The sequence below is a fragment of the Canis lupus genome, chromosome 14, assembly GCF_048164855.1.
Source record: "Canis lupus baileyi chromosome 14, mCanLup2.hap1, whole genome shotgun sequence".
Taxonomy (NCBI): domain Eukaryota; kingdom Metazoa; phylum Chordata; class Mammalia; order Carnivora; family Canidae; genus Canis; species Canis lupus.
Window position 1 is genome coordinate 40,839,398 of NC_132851.1, and position 22,992 is coordinate 40,862,389.

At 50.4% G+C, this 22,992-nt stretch overlaps 1 protein-coding gene across 1 annotated transcript; it reads right to left on the bottom strand.

Annotated features, from left to right (window-relative positions):
• Positions 1-19,014: 19,014 nt before the first annotated feature.
• PHOX2B (paired like homeobox 2B) lies at positions 19,015-22,415 on the bottom strand. The gene is made up of 3 exons (XM_072773894.1): positions 21,817-22,415; positions 20,814-21,001; positions 19,015-19,558 (listed from the first exon to the last, which is right to left on the bottom strand). The coding sequence occupies exons 1-3, from the start codon at positions 22,055-22,057 to the stop codon at positions 19,043-19,045; spliced, it is 945 nt and encodes a 314-aa protein (XP_072629995.1). The 5' UTR covers positions 22,058-22,415; the 3' UTR covers positions 19,015-19,042.
• Positions 22,416-22,992: the final 577 nt, after the last annotated feature.

Here is a 22,992-nt window from a genome sequence, read left to right on the forward strand (position 1 = left end):
AATACAAGTTTTGGTCTTCTTCCTTGACCTCTGTCTTCGCTCTTTCCTACCCTTCCTCATGCCCTGGGCCCCGGCAGGCGTGCACACCTGCACACCCGCACACCTGCACACGCACGGGCACGGGCAGTGGGACCACAGGCAGGTCACCCGATGTATAGTCTCCGTGTCTCAGTGTGCAGGATTTCTCGGGAGGTGGGATGAGGCACGCGCAGCAGGCTGCAGATGGGGGGACTGCGGGTTGGAGCCCCGAGGGGCCGAAGGAGCTGACGCTTGACTTGAGTTCCGATCATAGCCCCACACGTCCTCGGCTAAACCAGCAAACCGGCCACACTTGACGTTTCAGCGCGTGTCTGGATTCTTTTATAAAAAATATTTAATTTATTTATTTATTCATGAGAGACACAGACACAGGCAGAGGGAGAAGCAGGCTCCTCGCAGGGAGCCCGATGCGGAACTCGATCCCGGGACCCCAGGGTCACACCCTGGGTCAAAGGTGGGTGCTAAACCGCTAAGCCACCGGGGCTGCCCCGCGTGCGTAGATTATCCCCCGACGTCTCGTCCCCCAATCCCACCTCTGGGGCTGCCCTGGCCCAGGGCGGGCTCCCGAGCGCACCTGCTGAGTCGAGGCCTGGATGTGCGCGCTCCCACTGACCTCGTAAGGCAAAGGCAGCACAAAGCCGGACGTTCTGGAGGTAGGTGGGGGCCGATTTCCTACCGAACCCAGACTAACGTTCGAAAACAGAAAAATGAACCAACTCATGAATTATGCTGTTTTACACTTGTCTCAAACTGGCAATTGCTTGAGGAGGAAAGAGCCTCCTGTCTCGGTCATTGTCAGCTAATAGATGAAAATGGATGCTTTTCCAAACCTGCATTTGAATTTCTAAAGTCTTACGTTTCACACCAAGCCCCAAATTTCAGTCAACATTTCCACTTACTAAAAGGAAGTAATCGATGAATAAACTTTGTTTTTAAAGAATTACCTTTGGGAAGGGAAGTAGAAATCCATGCATAATTCATGGACTGGCAAGCGATCTCCCAGTGTCTCTTTAGCATTGCTCACCGAACACCTGGCCCCGGAGGTGCAAAACTCCCCGTTCTCTGCAGACCCATCAACAAGTATTTGGTGAGTGTCTTCTGGGCTCCGTGTTAGAGGAGTTCAAGGTGGTGGCAGGAAACCGTTAGGGAAAGGGGAGGGACGTAATCAAGAGCTCGGTTTTAATGTTATAAATAAAACATGTCCTTTGAACCAGATGCTTTTTTAAATTTTAATTTGGAAGGCTAGAAAACAGAGAGGCGTGTGGCTGGGGCCTCGGGAAGGGCCAGGTGGGCCTATTAAGGCAGTTAGATTTTATCCTATAACAACAGGGAGGCATCAAGCATGTTCGGTGGCATGTGTGGGATGATGAGGAGGGATCTGTATTTTGGGAACTTGACGCAGGCAACTCGTGGAGGGTGAATCGGAGGGGACTCGCCTGGAGGGAAGGAACCGAAGGGAGGAGACTCTCACGGGGCCCAGGTCATCTCTCTGCTGTGAGGAGCTGAGCTGGGGCCATGTCCCCGTCCCCGTCCCCATCCCCGAGGATGCTGCTTGAAGGCCCATCCGGGGAACATGAGCCGAGGGCTTCGGTGAGCATCCGAGGGCGGGCAGGGGGAGCGCTGCCCTGGCAGGACCGACCATGATGCTTACGTGGCTCTGAAGCAAATTTAAATGATAGGTTAACTCAGGGGTGAAGGAGTGGAGTTAGATGCTTTTCCTTTGCTTCTTCGCGTCGTGTTTTATTTTTTTTTAATATTTCAAATATATACTTTTTAGATTTTATTTATTTATTCCTGAGACACCCAGAGAGAGGCAGAGACACAGGCAGAGGGAGAAGCAGGCTCCCTGTGGGGAGCCCGATGGGGGACTCGATCCTGGGACCCCGGGGTCATGGCCTGAGCCGGAAGCAGGTGCTCCACCATGGAGCCCCCAGGGCGTCCCACAGATTTCATCTTTAAGCATCTCTACATCCAGTGTGAGGCCCGAACTCACAACCAAGGTCGGGTCCCGCGTTCCACCAGGGAGCCAGCCAGGCGCCCCCTTCACCGTGATGTGACTAAGGTGTTAGTGCCCTTCTATTTTGCACGCGGGGGACACTGGCCTGGTTTGTATTTGTCTAAATGACAGTATTATTTGGAATCGTTTGTCTCTCTTCTTCAGGTTTCAGGAAACCCGTCATGGTTTACTCTTACTGATGCCTCCACTCCCCTGGGGCATAACCCGGGGGCCGGCCTCTGGAAGGGAGACTGGAGACAAACTCTTTATTTGCCCTAAAACCGTAAGTCCTTATCACTGTAGAGATACAGTGAACCTCGGTCTGTCAATTTGGGCAAACACACACACACACAAGACAAACCCACACATCTTACTTAAATCAAGCATGTTTTAGGACCTCAAAATCTAAAACTACTGTGTCCATATTTCCCAAGGATGTATGGTCCCTGACCATTGGCAAAGGTATCATGTATACGTGGGTTTTTTTTTCTTTTTAAAGATCATGCAACCCTTTATGATCTCTGTTTATAGGCGGAAGTCATGCTGTTTTCATCTATAAGTGACAAGAAATAAGAAAGAAATTCTTTCTTTCTTATGATAAGAAATTTCCGGGACGCCTGGGGGACTCAGGGGTTGAGCATCTGCCTTCGGCTCAGGGCATGACCCCAGGGTCCTGGGATCGAGTCCCGCGACGGGCTCCCTGCATGGAGCCTGCTTCTCCCTCTGCCTGTGTCTCTGCCTCTCTCTCTGTGTCTCTCATGAATAAATAAATAAAATTTAAAAAAAGGAAAGAAAGAAATTTCCTTTTAACATCATGTATTTAGGTAAAAAAAAAAAAAAAACCGAGTTTAACGAAAAGAAAAATAGTCAACTACATAGAGGTTTTCTGATGTGTCAACACTGCAAAGGTGGTGAGGGAGTGAGTGCAGGCCACGGAGCACCGGACCCGCAGGCAGACTCTGGGATTCCAGGTCAGGGTTCAAGCCCCAGCTTGGTTATGAATAACCATGGTTTTAAGCAGATGGAGCGGTTTCATTTTGCTGGATTTCATCTGCAAAGTGGGGAAAGTAACATCCGCCTCATAGGATCTTAATCAAAAGAGACAAAGTACCTGATGGCACTTTGAAACCTGCCTGGTGCATTGAGAATGTTCGTTTTTATTGTCCTGACAGGTGCTGCGAGCTCTGATGTTCAACCCCTGATTTACAATTGCTTCTCCTGAGACAGAAGCGGAGTGTGGGGAGCGCCGGGAACGTGCCTGCTCTAAAAGGCATCTGTTGCTGCCTGATGATGCTGTCGATCTTTAGGGGAAGGAATTTATTGATTTGTTTCCCTTAGAAGTGCTTCTGCGAATTGATCTGGCCGTTTTGACGTCGCAGGCTTGCTAATGCCTCTGCGTCCCTGGCGGTGGTTGGAAATGATCCTGCCACAAGGAAAAGGCTGCATCGTCCTGACACTCTGGGCTCTGGCCTGGCTCCTCGGGGTCTGAAGGCCTCCAGCCCGTGTTGAGTCCTGCAGACTTCTTGTTATTCAGTAACAACCGGTGATCTCAGACTGTGCTCTGCTCCCAGCAGCCCTGGGGAACGGGGGCCAAGGGTATCTCTATGGGTATTTTCCTTGCTTAAAGCAACCAGAGGGACAGGGCCAAAGAAGGTCATGTGTGCCCTGAATGGCTGTCATTTCTATGATATCTCCATTCCAGGCATAGGTGGAGTAGGAGCAGCAGAGCCACTGGATAAAGCGCATTTTTTTAATTTAATTTTTTTATTGGAGTTCAATTTGCCAACATATAGCATAACACCCCGTGCTCATCCCATCAAGTGCCCCCCTCAGTGCCCATCACCCAGTCACCCCCACCCCCCGCCCACCTCCCTTTCCACCACCCCTTGTTCGTTTCCCAGAGTTAGGAGTCTCTGCGCATGGGGTTTTGAATCCAAATTTCCACCATTTACAGCCCGAACAATCTGACGTGAGTCATTGCTCCCCATCCAAACCTGACTTCATACATCTGGAAAATGGGAATAAACACACCTGCCCATAAGGCGGCTGTGAGGCCTGAGTGAGATTAATCATACTCGGACTCGATCGAGCAGCGTGGCAGGTTCTGGACTCATAAATTAGTTTGGGGACATGGCTGGCCTTTGGGTAAGTATAATCCATTTATCGCCTGCTACAGATGTCCCAGGCTCACACTGAAAAGTGTTGACGTTCCTGAATCAACCTACTACACTACTTACCAAAGTGGGAAGAGGCAGCGGCCGCTTGCTCCTAGAGAGGGAAGTCTTGGGTCACACAGGGCAGGGTCTAGACAGGATCCTCATCATTTGGAGCCAACCTCCTGACCTCAACCTCATATGGCTGCTTCTGGCTATCCTCCTGTGTATGGGGCTCTGGGGAGGCTGCCTGAAGGAGGACTCATGGGCAAGGAGAGGAGTAGCCAAAGTAGACCCCACGAGGATCTTTTTTTTAAGATTTTATTTATTTATTCATGAGAGATACAGAGAGAGAGGCAGAGACACAGGCAGAGGGAGAGGCAGGCTCCATGCAGGGAGCCCAATGCGGGGCTCCATCCTGGGATCCCAGGGTCACACCCTGGGCCGAAGGCAGGCGCTCACCCCTGAGCCCCCAGGCATCCTGACCCCATGAGGATCTTACCCAAGCCCCGAGCACCTTAGAGTCCTTCTTGCTCCAACTCCTTGAGCGGAGCTGTAGAACCCCCGCACAGGTAAACACTCAGTACGCAGTAGCTGCCCGGAGATGGGGCTTCAGAACCCATAGGCTCGAGCCTGCAACAACTAAAGCTCTTGAATACGTGATCACACACAAGACTGTGCACCAATACTGGCTTGTGCACAATCAGGCCTCTTTGGGGTCGTGAGGAGGACTCTATGCTCCAATGCATGAGGAAGCTCAGGACAGTGTGTATAACCAGATTCCGTAGAGCGGAGTAGAGCCTGGAGTCAGGCTGTCCCGAGTTCAAATCAAGTTGCAGCTCTGCTGCTTAGCCGCGGTAGGAGCTTAAACGAGCCGCTTTGCCTCTGTAAGGCCTGGTTCCCTTACCTCTTAAACGGGGGTTATTGTAGCACCCATCCCATAAGGCTGCTAGCGAGATTGCAGGAGACAACGAGCGGAAGGTGCTTGGTACAGTTTCTAGGGTGTGGTAAACCCTGAATCAAAGTTAATATGATTATTTTTGGCTGTTGGTAGTGGGTCTCCTTTTTCACGAAGGTAAATATGTTTCTAGACTCGCCGCAAAAAGGTCATTTGCTGGGTACCTAATCCCCCTGAACTAGTCCTTGATAAGGTTGCTTCGTGTTTCGTTGTAAGGTACTTTGAGAAGTGTAGATGGTGCCAGCGTGTGTTTATAAGATGCAAGTTGCATTTTGAGGAGTTATTTTGACTTTAAGACGGTTATGTCTTTTCTGTGGACCCAGGATTATCCTGTTCAGAAAGTTGCTACTTAGAAGGAGAGAACCTCAGCTAGATGCGAACCCTGTGGCTACGTGCTCTTCGGTGGGATTGTTCTTCCGCGCTGTTGGCACTAGGAGTGGTTGGGACCCGTCCTCCTGTCATTCCAGTGGGAAAATCTGTCCTGGGATTTCCCGGGGAATCACAAAGTAGGCAGTTCATGTTGGTCATACCCAAGTCCATCAACATTTTCCAGGAGAATAAAAACCTTAAGTGAACATCGTACTAATGGTGTTGCAAAATGATTATGGACTTTTTGGCGACAATAGACCTGAATTATCTAATCCATCTGCCACTTACTGGCTCTTTTAAAAAATCATTTAAGTTTCCCCAGCTTTGTACACGCAATAGGTTGGAGTGTCTTTCTCACACCCCAGTCCATCGGGCGAATCCCACTCGATATTCGGCACAAATGTCAGCTTTTCAAGGACGGGTCTTATCTTGGTTAAGACGATGTTTCAATCGTTTAACACAGACCAAATAGCTGCCAGTGGAATAGGTTTATGTATTTCTCTGCAAAAATCAGCAAAGTGTAATAGGACGGTCCTACTGCAAGGAGTAGGGCTAGGTACCTTAGAGTTCCCTGCCACGTCTACGTTCTACTTCAGAGCAAGAAGAAAAGAAGTTGAGGCTGAGTAGCTTTCTTTCAAGGTCATGACCTAGAGGTGGCACGACCGCTCTGCTCACACCTCATTGACTGGAACTCAGGCACGTGGACCTATATAGGGCCATGGGAGGCTGGGAAATGTCCTCTCTACTCAAGTGGCCATGTCCCAGCCAGTCGAGAAGTCACGAGGTTCTCTTACTACCTGGGAGAAGGGGAGAATGTTTGTCAGGGAACACTTAGCAGTCTCTGGTCACAGTCTCCCTTTCTCTTCGAGGCACCGTTAGGACTGCTGGAGCTATGGTGCATTCCCTTTTAGAAACCAAACACTATGCAGCCATTAAAAATAGGCAGATTGGGCCCTGGGTGGCTTAGCTGGTTAAGCATCTGACTCTTGATCTCAGCTCAGGTCTGGATCTTAGGGTTGTGAGTTCAAACTCTGCGTTGATAATAATTTTTATTATAAAAAAATAAGGCAGACTCAAAAGTTTTGACCTTTTGGATGTTTATGTTAAGTAAAAAAAAATACAAAATACAGAAATTGAGTATAATGTAATGGCTTTGTGCTCATATATATTGACTGCTTTAAAGATACAAAAAAACAAACAAACAAACAAAAAACCTAACACCAGGGGACAGAGGCAGGAGGGAGATATACTTCTCATTGAATAACCTTTTAAATCATTTGAATTTTGGGGACACCTGGGTGGCTCAGCAGTTGAGCATCTGCCTTCAGCCCAGGTCGTGACCCCAGGGTCCCGGGATCAAGTCCCACATCGGGCTCCCTCCGGGGAACCTGCTTCTCCCTCTGCCTGTGTCTCTGCCTCTCTCTGTGTCTCTCATGAATAAATAAATAACATTTTTTAAAAATAAAATAAAATAATCATTTGAATTTTGTGCGTGTTACCTATGCAATTTTTTAGAACCTTGATGTCACTGAATTATTCAGATCTATTTCTATTACTTATGACAAGCTACTTTTTCAACAAGGAGGAAACCATCCTAACTCATCCCAGCTATAGCAGGGCTAACGGACATCTCACGAAAAAGAACGTAACCACAGGGCTGTCATCTGATGGGTTTTCTCTTTCCAGGCAGAAACATTATGATGCAGGAGAACCCTGAGCTAACAGAGAGAGACACAATGGTGTTAAGACCAGAAAATCAGCTCCTCAAAAGGCAACTTGTGTCTCTTGGAAACTGATACACCAGCATCATCTATACCTTCTCAGAAGAGCTTACAATGAAACAGGAAACACATTTTTAGGTGGACTACCCTGATTTCTGTTAATAAATGTGTGCTGAAAATTCAGTCTTTTGAGGCTTTTTAAAGAAATTACTTGTTTATGTTTCAATGGACTTGAACAAACTCTCAGGAAAAGAGGAAGAATGCCTTCAGGCATTTTTCAAACATCCTTTAAATTTTACTTCTTCTCCTTCAATAGAAGATGAGCACTTCTTCTCCTCCCTCCAGAGGAGTCCTCATGCTTCACTATATGGCCAGGTACGGAGATGCTTCAAACGTCTGACCATTTTAATGGCTCTCTGGACTTCCAATGACTAGTTTGAAAAAACTACCATAGCATACCACTTTTTTAATATTTTATTTTATTTATTCATGAGAGACACAGAGAGAGAGAGAGGCAGAGACACAGGCAGAGGGAGAAGCAGGCTCCATGCAGGGAGCCCAACGTGGGACTCGATCCCGGGACCCCAGGGTCACACCCTGGGCTGAAGGCGGCGCTAAACCGCTGAGCCACCCAGGGATCCCTAAAGCCCTCACTTTAAGAATGTTTTGCCTACTTTGTTTTGAAATCAATATTGTAGAACTTACATTCATTAGCCTAAAAAAAAAGGATAATTGCTCAAAAAAACAGTAATATTTTTCACTCTCTTCCGTTTCTATTAATTTATGTTGTTCTGGCTTAAGACGCAGATGAAGGAGTATGTGAATCACGCTTGCAGGAAATTAAGGACATCACACAGGAAGACAAACCGATGCTGGGTTTCCCGTATTCGTCTCTGCTTAGAACAAAACAAAACAAAACAAACTGAGAAATGAGCAAGTCCGAGAGTGTCATGCTTCAGGATTTCAAACTATATTACAAAACCATAGTAATAAAAACAGTGTGGTGCTGGCACAAAAATAGATCAATCAGTGGAACAGAATAGAAAGCCCCAAATTAAATCCCAGCATATACAGTCAAGCACTATTTGACAAGGAGGCCAAAACTACCCAGCGGGGAAAGGATGGTCGCTTTAACAAATGGCGCTGGAACAGCAAGACACACACAGAACAATGAAATTGGAGCCCTTCCCATGCCATTCACAAGAGTTAGCTCAGAATGGACAAATGGATCAGAATGGTCTTAAAGATAAGACCCGGTACCATAAAACTCCTAGAAGAAAACATAGGTAAGAAGCTCGCTGATACTGGTTTTGGACGTGATTTTGGACACGACTCCAAAAGCACACACACAAAAAAGCCAAATTCAACCAACGGGACTAGATTAGCCTCAAAAGCTTCTGGACAGCAAATTTGATACATTCTGTACCGACATGAAGACAACCGACATAATGGAAGAAAATGTTTGCAAGCCGTGTATCAGATAAGAGGCCACTATCCAGGGGCATCTGGGGGCTCAGTAAGTTGATTTTCGGCTCAGGTCATGGGTCTCAGGATAGCGAGATTGAGCCTGACGTGGGTCTGCTTGAGAGTCTCTGGCCCCTGCCTCTGGCCCTCCCCCTACTTGCATGCATACTCTCTCTCTTTCTCAAAATAAATAACAAACAAACAAACAAATAAATAAATAAGATTTTTAAAAAGACAGACAAGACAACAGGCACTGGTGAGAATGTGGTGAAAAGGGATCCCCTGTATATTGTTGGTGCGAATGTAGATTAGTCCGCCCACTATGGAAAACAATACGGAGGGTCACCAAAATAATTTAAAATGTATCTACCTTTCAACCCCGCAAGTCCACTTCTGGGTGTACACCCAAAGGAAATTAACAACAGGATATTTTTTTCAGGTTTTAAACTTTCTATTTGCGTATTTAAAAAATCGTGTGTTCCAGTAATTAACATCGTTTGAACAACAACAACAACAAATGGCCCTCTGGTTAGAGCGCATTTTACAGCCTGCGGGATGCTTTGGACCAATTTGGTTTTTATTCTAGATTTCTCTATCGATCCCACCCAGCGTGTTCCTCCACAGACATGCAAGTTCTTTTCCTTCCTGGCCAGCTAGGGGGGCAGATGGGAGGGGCAGGCACGGCCTTCCTTGTCAGTAGTTCTTGATTCGTTCATATGACAGGGGGCGGCACAGTCACTTAAACTTGATCCAACCTTTGCATCTTACACAAACAGCTGAACAAGCGCACGCCGGCGCGTCCTGGTGGCGCGCACCTCATTGCACTTCACCTGCTTGCTTCTCGCGTTGGTTTCTTTGGAAGGCAGTGGACTTTTCTCTCGAGTTTCTGTCTTCTTCGATTTCAGCTTATCGAATTTCTCTCTCTTAGCCATATTGAGTTTGTCCGACGCGGTTGCAGAGGAAGCAGAACCGGGTGCACCAGTGACTACAGTCCAGTCTGCACAGAGGCCAACAGGTGCCTAAAACCAAGACTTTGACCAGATACGTGCACACCCTTGTTTATCACACATTATTCACAGCAGCTGAGATATGGAAACCACCCAAGTGCCCATCGATGGGTAAATGGATATTTTAAAATGTGGTACACACACACGATGGAACATTATTTAGATGAGAAAGGAGGATACCCTTTCATGCACCATATGGACGGACCTCAGGCACCTCATGTTAAGTGAGATGAGGCAAAGGGAGAAAAACAAGTACTACGTGATAGCAGCTATACGTGAAATCTAAAAATGTCAAACCTATAAAAAATAGAGTAAAGTGGTGGTTCCCAGGGGATGAGGGCTGGGGGGATAAGAGTGATGACGTCTAAGGGTACAAACTGTAATCAGCGGTAGGTAAGCCATGAGATCGAATGCACAGTCTAATGAATATAGACAATAACATTGTACTATTATTATTAGCGTGAGTAATGTGACGTTAGTACATCAGCGATCATCTTACAATATATAAATGTACCAAAGTAGCAAACTATATACCTTAAATGTATATGATGTTACATGTCAAATGGATTCAGTAGAAAAAAAAATTGAGTTGTGATTCACGTCGCATAAAATTAATTCACCCGTTTAAAGTCTACGGTCCAGTAGGTTCCCATATATTCACAAAGTTGGGTAGCCATCACCCACCCTGGCTACCAGGACGTTTGCATGACCCTTTCTAACCTTTTGGACATTGGCTTAGGGTGCGAGCAGCAAGTAAGGGCAGTGCCCGGCCCTAGACTGTGACCTCCGTGAATCCTCTGGACTCTGGGACCCCCTAGAGAACGGGGCTTTGGGGTTCAAGGGACAGAGGTTCAGAGCACTTACGAGCTCTAGCACCTTGAGCAGGTTGCTCAGCTTCCTTATTATGTGGATTCTTTTCACCCGTGCAGTGAGACTCCTCTCTGCCTCCGGAGTCTCGAGGCCCATAACACACAACAAACGCAGAAGAGCGAGCCGAGTATCTAACGCACGGACGGACGGACTCCGGGCGCACGACCCCTTATGCCTCACACAAACCAGGTTTACGCTCCGCTTTTGCCTGAGGTGGCCAAGCCACTGGGACCTTAAAGAAATTAAGTTCTACACCCAGACTCTTCCTGTTCTGGAAATCGCTGCTTAAATCATCGGATGGCAAATAGCAAACAGTCATCCATTTGGTTCCCTAATGAAATTATGTCCAGGTAAGAAGCTTTTATTTCCCCCTTGATGTCTGACTTTCCCCAGAGGGAGGTCTTTGACATGAAACACATGGCTAAAGTAACATCATTGCTCCATCACTTGGCCTTAGGGTATTTGAACAAACCAAATAGCTTCAGGTTCAGTTAAAAAATAAAGTGAGTGACAACTAGGCAAATGAAAAATTCCTTTCCTTCCTTTCCTTTCCTTTTTTTTTTTTTTTTTTTTTTTTTTTTTTGACCTTTCTGTCATATTGGCTGCGAGGCTGGGCCTTGGGTTGGGTCCTGACTTTGCCTTTAGCGGTGTGGCTTGGACAAGTGATTCGACAGCGTTGAATTTCAATAGCGTAAAAGAAGGAAAGCACCACCTTCCTCGTAGACTGCTCTGGGGAGCACTCAGCATGGTGCCTGTCTTGGGTAAAGACTCAATAAATAGTTCGTGGACGTGCAAGCCCCACTGAACCCTCGGAATCACCTCCTCTTCCGCCCCGGGGCTGCCAGTAATCTTTAAAATCCTAAAACTTTCTTTGTTCAGCTTTAGGGGGTTGTTTTATTCAATTTTTGTCCTTTGGATAAGCCTTCTTAGGTTCAAGACTTTTCTACGATTTCTTCCAGGATAATGTAGGATAAATGGATTTTGTGCTCGGGTCCTAATGAGAGATTCTGGAAGTCAGAGCTTCAGAGAGAAGGGGAGCATCCTGCTCCCATCAATTAGCCAGGGCTCTTAGCTTTTTCGTGTGCCACAGACCCCTTGGCAGTCTGGTGAAGTCCACACCCCTCTCAAGATAACATTTTGGGGGCTCTTGGATGGCTCAGCTGTTTGAGCATCTGACTCTTGATGTCAACTCAGGTCTTGATCTCAGGGTCCTGAGTTCAAGCTCCGGGGTTGGGCTCCACCCTGGGGGTGGAACCTCATGGTAAAAAAAGATGACATTTTTTTTAAGATTGTATTTATTTATTCATGAGACACACACAGAGAGAGAGGCAGAGACACAGGCAGAGGGAGAAGCAGGCTCCATGCAGGGAGCCCGGCGCAGGACTCGATCCCAGGACCCTGGGATCACAACCTGGGCTGAAGGCGGCGCTAAACCGCTGAGCCACCCGACCTGCCCAGATAACATTTTTATTTATTTTTATTTTTTCCAGAGAACATTTTTAAATGCAAAAACTGAAATGCATAGGATTACAAAAGAAGCCAATTAAAATAAAATTATCAGGCATGTTTCAATGTTTTTATTTATTAAGTTTCTTTTTAATTCCAGTGTAGTTAACACACGGTGTAATATTACCGTAAAGATTTACCCTTTAGTGATTCAGCACTTCCATACATCATCCAGTGCTCAGCACCGCAAGAGCCCTCCTTAACCCCATCACCCAGCTCACCCACCCCCACCCACCTCCTCTCGGTGACCATGGTGCCCACCAGTTTGTTCTCTAGAGTGAAGAGTCTGTTTTTTGGTTTGTCTCTCTCTCTTTTTTCTTCCTTTTGCTCATCTGTTTTGTTTCTTAAATTCCACCTATGAGTGAAATCACATGATATTTGTCTTTCCCTGTTTTATTTTGCTTAGTCTAATACGCTCTAGCCCCATCTATGTGGTTGCAAATGGCAGGATTTCATTCTTGTTTATGGCTCAGTAATACTCCAGTGTATATATAACCACCCTTTTGTATCCTTTCACCTACCAATGGACACTTGGGCTGCTTCCATGATTTGTAATATAGTCGTGTACGTGATTCTTTTCTGCGTATGCTGCTTTATTAATGTATTAAATAACCAGACCAAGAGGCTAGGCTTATAATTGCCATAATTTCAAATTAATGATGGATATAAATGGTATGTTGAGATAGCTTCAAAAACTCTAATGTGAAATGAAAATATCTGTGATTTCCATTGGTGACAATCTCAAACAAAATGTGGCTTTGTGGCCTACATTCATCACTGAAGCAATGACTAGATTTCACGTGGAGATTACTAAAATATATGTATGTATTTTTTTTATATCCTTTTTGAATTCTACCCAAGAGCCCAGCATTAAGAATCCCTGAACTAAGCCATGACCAACATGATCCCAAATGTCTACCATGGTGATAGGGACATGGCCATAGTCTGTTTTCAGATAATCCCGCCTACTGGCCTAGGACACTGGTAGGTCTTGGCTTTCCAACATGGAAGTACCAACAGGTGAAGACATTCAGTCATTATTTACCTGTGTAGCTTTGCGATTACTCACTTTCGAATCCAGGCTGGAAAATTAAGGATTCAGGTGGGCTTTTGCCATTTGCGCCATCCATCGTCATGGCGGTGATAAATGAGCCTAGAGGTTGGCATCTACTCCTGACACCCTTTCCGACCCACTGACCAATGTTCCACACTTCATAGATGTAACTGTCCTTTTCCCTGGCATGGTCCATGCCTCTGGCTACCCCTTGGCTTGTTCAATTGCCAGAAAGACACCATGAACTGCAAATACATTGCCTTTGCAGAGAACATTCTCCGTCTTCTTGGGGATCCAAAAGCCTCTCCCCTTTCAGCCCTTGAACTTCATTTTGAATCTGGCTGGGGTTCTCATTTCAGTGTTACTCCTCCTGTTGTCCTTTCTAACCCTCACCTCTCTTTCTGAGTCTTTTTACAAAATAAGATCTCCTCCCGGGTCTGGAAATATGTGACTTTGTGGGCTGAAATGAATTCCTCCTTTTGCAAAGACCATAAGGAACATGGGCTGTGGAGACAAACCAGCTGGGGTTGGATTCCTGTTGCAATACACTAGCTGCATGACCCTGGCCATGTTACCTAATCCTTCATGCCTCAGTTTCCTCTTAAGAAAAAAAATCGAGGGGCACCTGGGTGGCTCAGTGGTTGAGCATCTGCCTTTGGCTCATGGCATGACCCCGAGGTCCTGGGATCACAGGGAGCCTGCTTCTCCCTCTGCCTGTGTCTCTGCCTCTCTCTCTGCGTCTCTCATGAATAAATAAATAAAATAAAATCTTTTGAAAAAGAAAAAAATGGAAGCAGTACTTTTCTCATAGGGTAGCTGTGAAGCTTTAAAGCTTAGGGAGCACCTGGGTGACTCTGTAGAGCTTCTGACGCTTGGTCTCAGGCTTGTAAGTTCAAACTCCACATTGGGTGTGGAGCCTACTTTAGAAAAGAAAAAAAAAAAAGAAAGAAAAGAATATTTATGTGGTTCTTGGGTGGCTCAATGGGTTAAGGCTCAGGTCACCATCTCAGGGCTGTGAGATCAACCCTGGGTTCTGGCTCCAACAGCCAGCGGAGTCTGCTTAAGGTTGTCTCTCTCCCTCGCTCCCCACCCTCATTCACGCTCTCGCTCTCTCTCTCAAAATAAATAAATGCATAAATACCTTAAAGCTTGTAAGTTTAAAAATGCCTGGCATATAATGAGCACTCAGTAAATACTAGCGGTTACCTTGTCAGCCCTTGGCTATTTGTCACCCTCAGCAAAGCTCTCCAATGCCAACCTTTGCATATTCTTCACACTCTGTGCTCCTGGGCCATTGACCTCAGTGACAAATGAGGGCCCTTTTTAATCTTCTGGGGGCTGATCTCTGAGGAGATCAAGAAGGATCTAGAAGTTGCATCAGCAGCAGCAGCAGCATCTGATATTTGCTGAGAACTTCCTGCTATGCTGGGTACTTGAACATTTTATTTAATCCCACCAATACCCCCATAGGTCTGTATTATTTTATTATCCACGTTTGTGTTGAAAAATCAGGTTCAAAGGAGTTCAGTTATTTGCAGTCCCAAGTCACATGGATCCCTTCCCTGAATTGAAGATCGTCTCTGTCTAGCCACGGGCTGCCTGCCTGAGGATGTGGGGTGGCCACGGGGAAGCAGCTGAGGTGCGTGTGGACAGCTACCGTATTTGCGTGGCTATCTGCTCTACTCCGAGCCCGCTCTCTGGTTCTCTGTGCTCAGCCATCTTGAAGGAGACTTGGCTCGGAGGTGGCCATCTGGCATCGGCTCATGCAGCTTTTGTGAAGTCACATGTGGTCCTGGACTTGCCAGGAAAAAGGATGCCTTGATGAGCCAAAATGCAAATTCCTTAGGAGAGGAAAAGTGAAAGTGAGCTTGTTCACACTGTGCAGGGCTCCAAGGAAATGACACAACTCAAGAGACACAGTGTCCTGCCACTGGGTTCCATCATATTACAGGGGCATTATTTTGCATTTGATCATAAACTTGCCTCCTAATAGTTTGCTCCTTTGACCGGTGAGCGAGGCAGAGGTGACCCAAATTAAAAAGAAGTTGATATTTAAAATACTAAAGCTGGGTGCCTCCAGACATTAAAAATGCAATCCTCTGGGAAGCCAGAGCACTGTGGGGATGGGAAGCATATTTTCCTCATTAATCTCTATTTTCCCTTGTCCTGGAGATAAGTTGTTCAAAGAAGGTCAAGGCCAAGAGAAGAGGATTTGGGGATCCTTATCTAGCCGTGCCCCTCAGGAAGGATTTCTAGGCCCTTCACTGTGGTTTCTAAACACTCCCCATTGGCTATTTGTCTTTCTTCTTTCTTCTCTTTCTCTTTTCTTCCTCTTTCTATTTCTCATTCTGTTTCTTTCCCCCGGTCTCGCCTTCTCCAGAATGCCTGCCCCACCATTCTGACTGTCAGCTTGCACAGGCTCCCACTTGGTGTCCCTCGATGCCCACGGGAAGGCCAATTTTCCTCCAGCCAAGCCTAGGACCAAGTTACCCAAACTTTGAATGTTCTTTGCATCTATGAATCTCTGCCCCTCCTGTTGCCTCTCCCAGACCATATAAATTACATTTATAACCAAGGGATCTAGCAACTGCTAGTGTTTTAGACCAGCACAATTAATGCCATCGTATATGGAATATCGTCTTAGGGAGTTTGCATAGGGCATTTTTAAAAAAAAGATGTTATTCATCTGTTTGCCAGAGAGAGGGAGGGAGAAAGAACACGCAGAAGGAGAAGGAGAGGCAGGCTCCCCTTCAGGCAGAGAGCTGGTGGGGCTTGACCCCAGGACCCTGGGATCACAACCTTAGCTGAAGGCAGAAGCCTAACTGACTGAGCCACCCAGGAGCCCTTGTGTGGGGCATTTAGAGATAGGAGAGGTTGTTGTTGGTTTTTTTAAGACTATTTAAAAGCCCTTTAGAGAAACTATTAAAAGTTACATAAGATCGAAACATTTGAAAATTCTGAATGAAACCTGCCTGATTTGATGCCGGTGGTATTTGGATGCATAAGGTAAGAAGCTCTGATACATTCAGCCCAGATCAGCAGCTAATCCTCAGACCAGAGCTAGCAGGCCCGGGGCTCCCCTCAGAAGGGGATGGAGTCATCTATTGATAAGGCCCAGAGAAGTGCCTGAAGTGACCCAACTAAACAGTGCAAGGAAGAGGCGAAATTCCCTTTTGGGGCTCTGGTGATGAGTCTTTCCAAAGGGGCATCGCTGAAGCTGCCAGTGCCTCCTCCCCCCCACCCATACCTGTTCCCAGAGGAGCCCCAATTCTAGAACTTTCCCGTTTGGATTCCTTCAAGCGTCGTTCAGTGGTGCTCCTTCCTCCACAGAGCTCATTAGAATGTGTATTGCTGCCCCCCGCCCCCATCAGAGCTGCCGATTCAGTGGATCGAGGCTGGGGCTGGAGGGAGTCGAAGAATCCGAAGAATTCGCGCGTCCAGCAAGTTCCTGGGTGATCCCGCAGCTGCTGGCCCAGGGACCGCTCCAGGAGCCTGGTGTAACGTGCAGGCTCCCGGGCTCCGGAAGCGGAGTTCCCGGGCTCAGAGACCGGCCACTTCGCTCATACACTGCAGACTCTCGAGCAGCTCAACTTGCCTGTTGCCTTAGCACTTCATCTGTTTAAAGGGAAATGAATATAGGAATTGAGGCTGCTCCCCGGAGCTGTTTGAGGGGTAGATGAGAGAACGCGTGGAAAGCAGAAGATGCTACGTGCAAGTTCTCACTGATCTCCGTCGCTGCCGGCGTTATTCCTCCGAACCCACCAACACTGTGGAGCTGCTCCCAGGCCGGGCTGTCCTTCCCGACCCACATGCCCACGCAGAGGCCCTCGGATGCGCCAGGGGGCTGGCACTCTGCGGGCACCAGATGCCACTGGTCCTGAAAACGCGGACACAAATCCTCACTTCTGAGTCTTTCTCAAAGTCGGGTATGAGAAACCTGCCTTTGCTGCCACTGAGGACTGCTGAACGTTTTTATCGATGCCCTGGTGCCCTTCTGTCCTCCGGGGCCTGCGAGACCAACAAACACGGACCAGAGAACCTGGCCTGCTATCCCAAGCACCAAATCTTATATTGGCTGAATTTGGCCGCATGAGTTTACACTCCCCAACCCGCCTGGGGTTCCAGAGCCTCAGTGGCTTCTAGATATTTTGTACGACTTCCTCTTCCTCTGTCCTCCCTTATCATTTCTAAAATAAAATTAAAAAAAAATAAAAACAAAAACGAATCAAGGAAAAGTTGGAAGAGTTCGATTGCTAGACTTGCTTTTTGTTTTTATTATCAACAATCAAGTTAATGGTACACTCTTGGAAAACTATATGCACATGTAGAAATATTTCCCTTTTAAATAGAAGCATTCATTATAACACATATAAATAAATTCGAAAATCTGAAACATAACTTAGAACGCTTATGTCCACAAACATGGTCCGACAAGAAGAAAAAAGGAATCAGACAGACATGCACCTGATAACAAAAATATATACCATTGTCTGAACCGTGGTCTCTCTAAACACAAAGGAATTGAACCCGTGAGAACCTTATTACTCCATAAAGACACGCCATAGACACTACAAGGGGAGAAAAACATTATACGGTCACGTAGAGGAGACGGTCTGTACTGATATTAACACGATACAATTGAGTCACAGAACACAGTCGTAGAAAGACACCGAAAAAGTTAAAGCCTCAACATTCAACTAATATCTATAGTTTGTGCCTTTTAAAATAAAAACAAAACAAAACCAAAAAAAGAAAAAAATAAAACCAAAACAACAACAACAACAAAAACCAAAAGTCCCAACAGAGATGTCTAATCGGCTTGAATGGAATCATCAATATACAGCGCATCCACCGGCCGGGATGGGAGTCCGGGCGGCTTGGGCCCAAGCTTCCGCACACCTGCGGCCCCCCTGTCGCCGCGGGGCCGCCCCGTGACTCTCACCCAACGCAGGGCCACAAAAGTTCCGTAAAAGCTGGTGGAAGAAGAAAAATGCCGGTGGGGGGTGACGGGAGAGAGCAAACGGGGAGAGCTGTGAGCTGGGAGGCCGGTTTGCAGAGTGTGCGGGTGAAAAGGCATCTCATGTTCGGGGGGCACATCTGCGGGCGGGCGAGGGGCTGCGAAGGGGGGGCGGGGGCGGGGGCTGCAACCGCGCGGGGTCGGGGGGGGGGCGGCGGGACCGCGGGGACCTGTGCGCCCCTGTCGCCCCGCCGCCTACGCAGGCCCCGACGGCGACTCCGAGCTCCCCAGGAGGCGCCCCGGGCGCGGGTGCGGCGGGCCGCGGCCTCCCTTCTTCCCCACCAGCCTCGCTTCCCCTGGGATTCTAAAGCCTTTCCGGGTTGTCCTTGGCTGCTTTTTTTAAAGTGATCGCCGCCTTCCTAAATTTCCCCTTTTTAAAACTTGGGCGGCGGCGGTGGGGGTGGAGGGGGGATGTTTCTTTTCCTCTTTTCCATAAGCGCGTGGCCGAGCCGGCGGTGCCCCCCTCTCCACGCACCCCGCCTGCCCCCTGCCCGGGGGGTGGGGGAGCCGCAGACACACAGTCCCGGAGGCGGACGGACAGACGGACGGACGGACGGACGGCGGCACGCGCACGCACGCAGCCCCCTGAGAGCGCCCCGGAGTCGGGCCGCCGCTCGCCCCCGCGCCCAGCAGGCGCGCGGCCCTGAGGCAGGTGCGAGGCAGGTGCGAAGCTACGGGGAAGTTCTAAGTTTTGTTTCGCTGGGGGTTCGGGGTGGGGTGGGGGCGGGTGGAAGTGGGGCGACGCCACGTTCTCTTTATTCTTAGGGCGACTGCTTTGGGCTCTCCCCCAGGGCGGCGGCGGCCTGCAGCCTGCTCGCTGCCCACTGGGCCGCCCGACCCCGCGCCCGCCGCCGCCGCCGCCGCCGCCGCCGCCGCCGCCGGATCCCATCAGAACATACTGCTCTTCACTAAGGCGGCTTTGGCACCGTTGGGTCTTTGGAGCGAGGATAGGACGCTGGCGAAGGGGCCCCCGAGCGAATCCGGGATGGAGGTGATGGGGCCGGGGCCCGGGGCCCAGCCCTGTCCGGGGCCCCCCGCCGCCGCCAGGCCTCCCGCCGCAGCCGCCGCCGCCGCCGCCGCCGCCGCCGCCGCCGCCGCAGCCGCCGCCGCCGCGCCGCCCTTGCCGGGCTCGCCGCCCGGGCCCCCGGGCCCCGCCGCCCCCGGGGCTCCCGCCGGGCTGGGCCCGCCGCCGCCGCCGCCGCTCGCCCCGCAGCTGGGAGCGGGGTTGGGGTTGGGGCCGGGCCCGCCCGTGCTGTCCGGGTCGGTGCTCTTGGCCTCCTTGCTCTCGTCGTCCCGGGACGAGTCGGACTTCTTCCCCGAGGACCCGTTCTTGGCCGCGGCCGCCGCCGCCGCTGCAGCGCGCTCCTGCTTGCGGAACTTGGCGCGGCGGTTCTGGAACCACACCTGGCCCGGGAGCAGAGGGGAGTGGGGGAAGCCGGTGAAGCGCGGGGCGGAGGCCCGGTGCACCTGACCCGGGTGCGCCCCCTGCACCTGCCCCCGGTGCGCCCCCTGCACCTGCCCCGGGCGCGCGCCCGTGGACCTACCCAGGTGCACGCCCCTGGACCTACCCCGGGTGCGCGCCCCCTGCACCTGCCCCGGGTGCGCGCCCCTGCACCTGCCCCGGGTGCGCGCCCCCTGCACCTACCCCGGGCGCACGCCCCCTGCACCTGCCCCAGGTGCTGGAGTCCGGGGAACACTCCCCGGGGCCTCCCGAGCCGGGCAGGCTGCACACAAGGCCTACCCTGGCAGCCCGCGCAGTGCGTCCCGAGAGCCTCCGGGGCGGCGGCTCTAAGGTTAGAGTCCCTTTGCCGCAGGGAGGGGGAGGGGCTCTCTCGCGGCCCGTCCTGGCCTCTGCGCCCCGAGGAGCGCAGGGCGCGCGGCTCACTTTGGCCGCTACAAGGTCACAGCCAGCCACGGTTCGTGGCCCTCGTGGAGTCACGGCCCCTTTGCCAACGTGATGCAAGGCACAGTGACCCGGAGGAGGCAGCTGCGCTCCAGGGCTCCGAGTTAAAGGCAGACAGCCGGAGTTAGGAGGCAGCAAATGGCGGGAACCGAAAGCCCCGCTTGCTCGGGCAACACGGGGGCGAGGTCTGCGCTCCCCGCCCAGGGCGCTCGCTCCCGTCCTGCGAGAGCCTCACTCGCTCACGGCCCAAGACCCCCGAAGCCTGCGCAGGGCTGCGTGGGGCGGGAAGCGCTGCCAGCGGGGCCGCATAGACACGAGCCCGTACCGCCTGCGCTCAGCCCGTCCGAATTGGGCCTCTCGGGTCAGCCCTGGGTCAGCCCTGGGTCAGCCCCGGCCTGTGGTGGAGCCGCCAGGAGCACCGTCCCGGTCCCCATCCCTGTCCCCTGCCCCCGGGCCTGGCCGCACACTCAGCCCATCCGAACTGGGCCTCTCGGGTCAGCCCTGGGTCAGCCCTAGGTCAGCCCTGGGTCAGCCCTGGATTAGCCCCGGGCCCGTGGTGGAGCCGCCAGGAGCACGGCTGGGTCCCCTGCCCCTGGGCCGGGCCCAGCGCGCTCAGCCCATCCGAACTGGGCCTCTCGGGTCAGCCCTAGGTCAGCCCTGGGTCAGCCCTGGGTCAGCCCGAGCCTGTGGTGGAGCGGCCAGGAGCACCGTCCCTGTCCCCGTCGTCCCCTGCCCCCCGGGCCGGGCCGCGCCTACCTGGACCCGCGCCTCGGTGAGGTCGATCTTCAGGGCCAGCTCCTCACGGGTGTAGATGTCGGGGTAGTGCGTCTCGGCGAAGACCCTCTCCAGCTCTTTGAGCTGCGCGCTGGTGAAGGTGGTGCGGATGCGCCGCTGCTTGCGCTTCTCGTTGAGGCCACCGTGGTCGGTGAAGAGTTTGTAGGGAACTGGGGGGACGGAGGAGGGGACAGAGCGTGAGCCGAGCTGCCCGGGGCGCGCCCCGGGGCCGGGGCCGCAGTGTGGGGCCACCCAGGCCAGGCAGGGCGGTGCCGGCGGCCAGCGGCGGGCAGGCTAGTGCTGGGCCAAGCCAGGCAAGCCTCGGGCTGCAGCCGGGTCCCCCTCGGCTCCAGCACCCTGGGTAGGAGGGGGTGACACGGCGCCCCGGGGTCAGCGAACCAGAGGGAGAACCAGAGAGGCGGAAAAGAGTCCAAAAACATCAGTCAGCTCATGTGGGAAACCGGGCAAGAAGTCCCCCAAACGCTCCCACCGTGGCACCTTCCCAATTCCCAGAAGTTGACCCTGCCCGAAAAGTTGGGGGGGGAAAAGTGCTGAAAAAAAAAAAAAAGATGATAACGATAATAAATTAAAGGAATAATCACAAACAGGACCAGCCAGAGAGGTGTGAGCCGCTGTCGGTTCTTAAAAAGCGAGAGCGGGAGACACTGCCAGTAATGAGCTTTACTCTTTGTTATTTAATTATTTTCTAAGCTTTACGTCTCATCGCAAAGTAAATAAATTATGCCTATCATTTTGGCAGCTTAAGATAATTTTGTTGGCGGTTCGGGTGTGACTAGGATAGTGTAACCCTGTAAGTGAATTACCCCTCCCTGCAATCGCTTCTAACGTGATAAATTCTTTCATTTGTGTAAGCAAATTTCGTTTGGTAAATACTAAACACATTTCCATTTTCAAATGCAATCAAGGCTTCCTATATAGGAGCGGAAAGGCGGCTTCCTCGGCCGAGAAAGCTGGCGGTCCTTACCTGCGGCGTACGGACTGCTCTGGTGGTCCCTGAGGGTGCCGAGGCTGCAGGATCCCGGCGTGAGGGACGGGCAGCCGGACGTGGCCCCAAAAGTGGTCCTTATCGGGTTATACTGGAAGCCACTGGCCTGGCTGCAGGAACTGAAGTCTGCATAGGCTGAAGCCAGGCTCGAGGTGTCCATCCCAGCCATACAGGACTCGTAGGCAGAGGAATTGAGGTAAGAATATTCCATTTTATACATTGAAAAGGCTCTGGATGGCTCAGCCAAGTGGAAAAATGAAATAAAAGATGGGTATGGAGAAGGTGGCTGGAGTGGGGAGATGTGCACAGCTCAACGCCTGCCTCCAAACTGGCCTCCTTACTACCAGCAGAGCCTAGTTTTATGAAAAAGCCTCCTATGAGATGCCTTGTCTGAGGTCTCTAGAGCATATAGTCCTCATAATAAACTTGGCTCTTTCCACTTGGACAATAGCAAAGCGGTTGGTCTTATTGCTGGCGCTTTTTACATGACAATAACTCATCCGTCTATTGGGCTGGCACTGGGGAACTGAGCTGCCCAACCTCCCTATCATTGATTCCTGCATCTCTAATTAGAATTTAATACCACACCATTACGCACCGAGCCCCTGATCCTCCCTTCTAACCAGCTCCCTGCCCTTTAATTCAATCACACTACTTGGAAATAATGAAAGTTGGGTGACGATTCACTCTGATCCAATTTCCCCGAGCTTTTAAGCCTTTTTAACTGATCATATACCTTAGGCATAAATTGAGATAGTGTGTGTGTTTTCCCCCTTCTTCGTCCTCCTTTTTTTTTTCCCTCGGTGAGGAAGAAGAAACCTTGATGTCATAGAAAACCTGTTTTGTAAGAGCGTTACACGCTCAATTTAACAACAAGCCTACCCCCCGAAGTGCATGAAATGTTATAAAGGACTGGGACATTGGCAAGACTCGGGCGCCCTGTAACGTGGAGTAAGTGGGCCGAGGGGGTTTCCGTGAAGGAGAAGCGGATTTCTTTACGATACACCTGGTAGAGGGGGTTTTAAAAAAAAGGAGCGTCTTATAAATTGCATTTCTTGTCGCGGCTTAACATGCTTTTCTAGAGCCTCCGCTTACACAGCTGTTTAAAAAATAAAGCAACGTCCAAGTAAAGCTCTTGAATGTGAAACATCTGGA

Excerpts from the sequence above, each read along its gene's own strand:
- PHOX2B (XM_072773894.1), bottom strand. The coding sequence starts at position 22,057 with ATGTATAAAATGGAATATTCTTACCTCAATTCCTCTGCCTACGAGTCC. Across the intron at positions 21,002-21,816 it reads GAGCAGTCCGTACGCCGCAG|TTCCCTACAAACTCTTCACC; the intron begins GTAAGGACCGCC and ends CCGTCCCCCCAG. Across the intron at positions 19,559-20,813 it reads TCACCGAGGCGCGGGTCCAG|GTGTGGTTCCAGAACCGCCG; the intron begins GTAGGCGCGGCC and ends CTCCCGGGCCAG.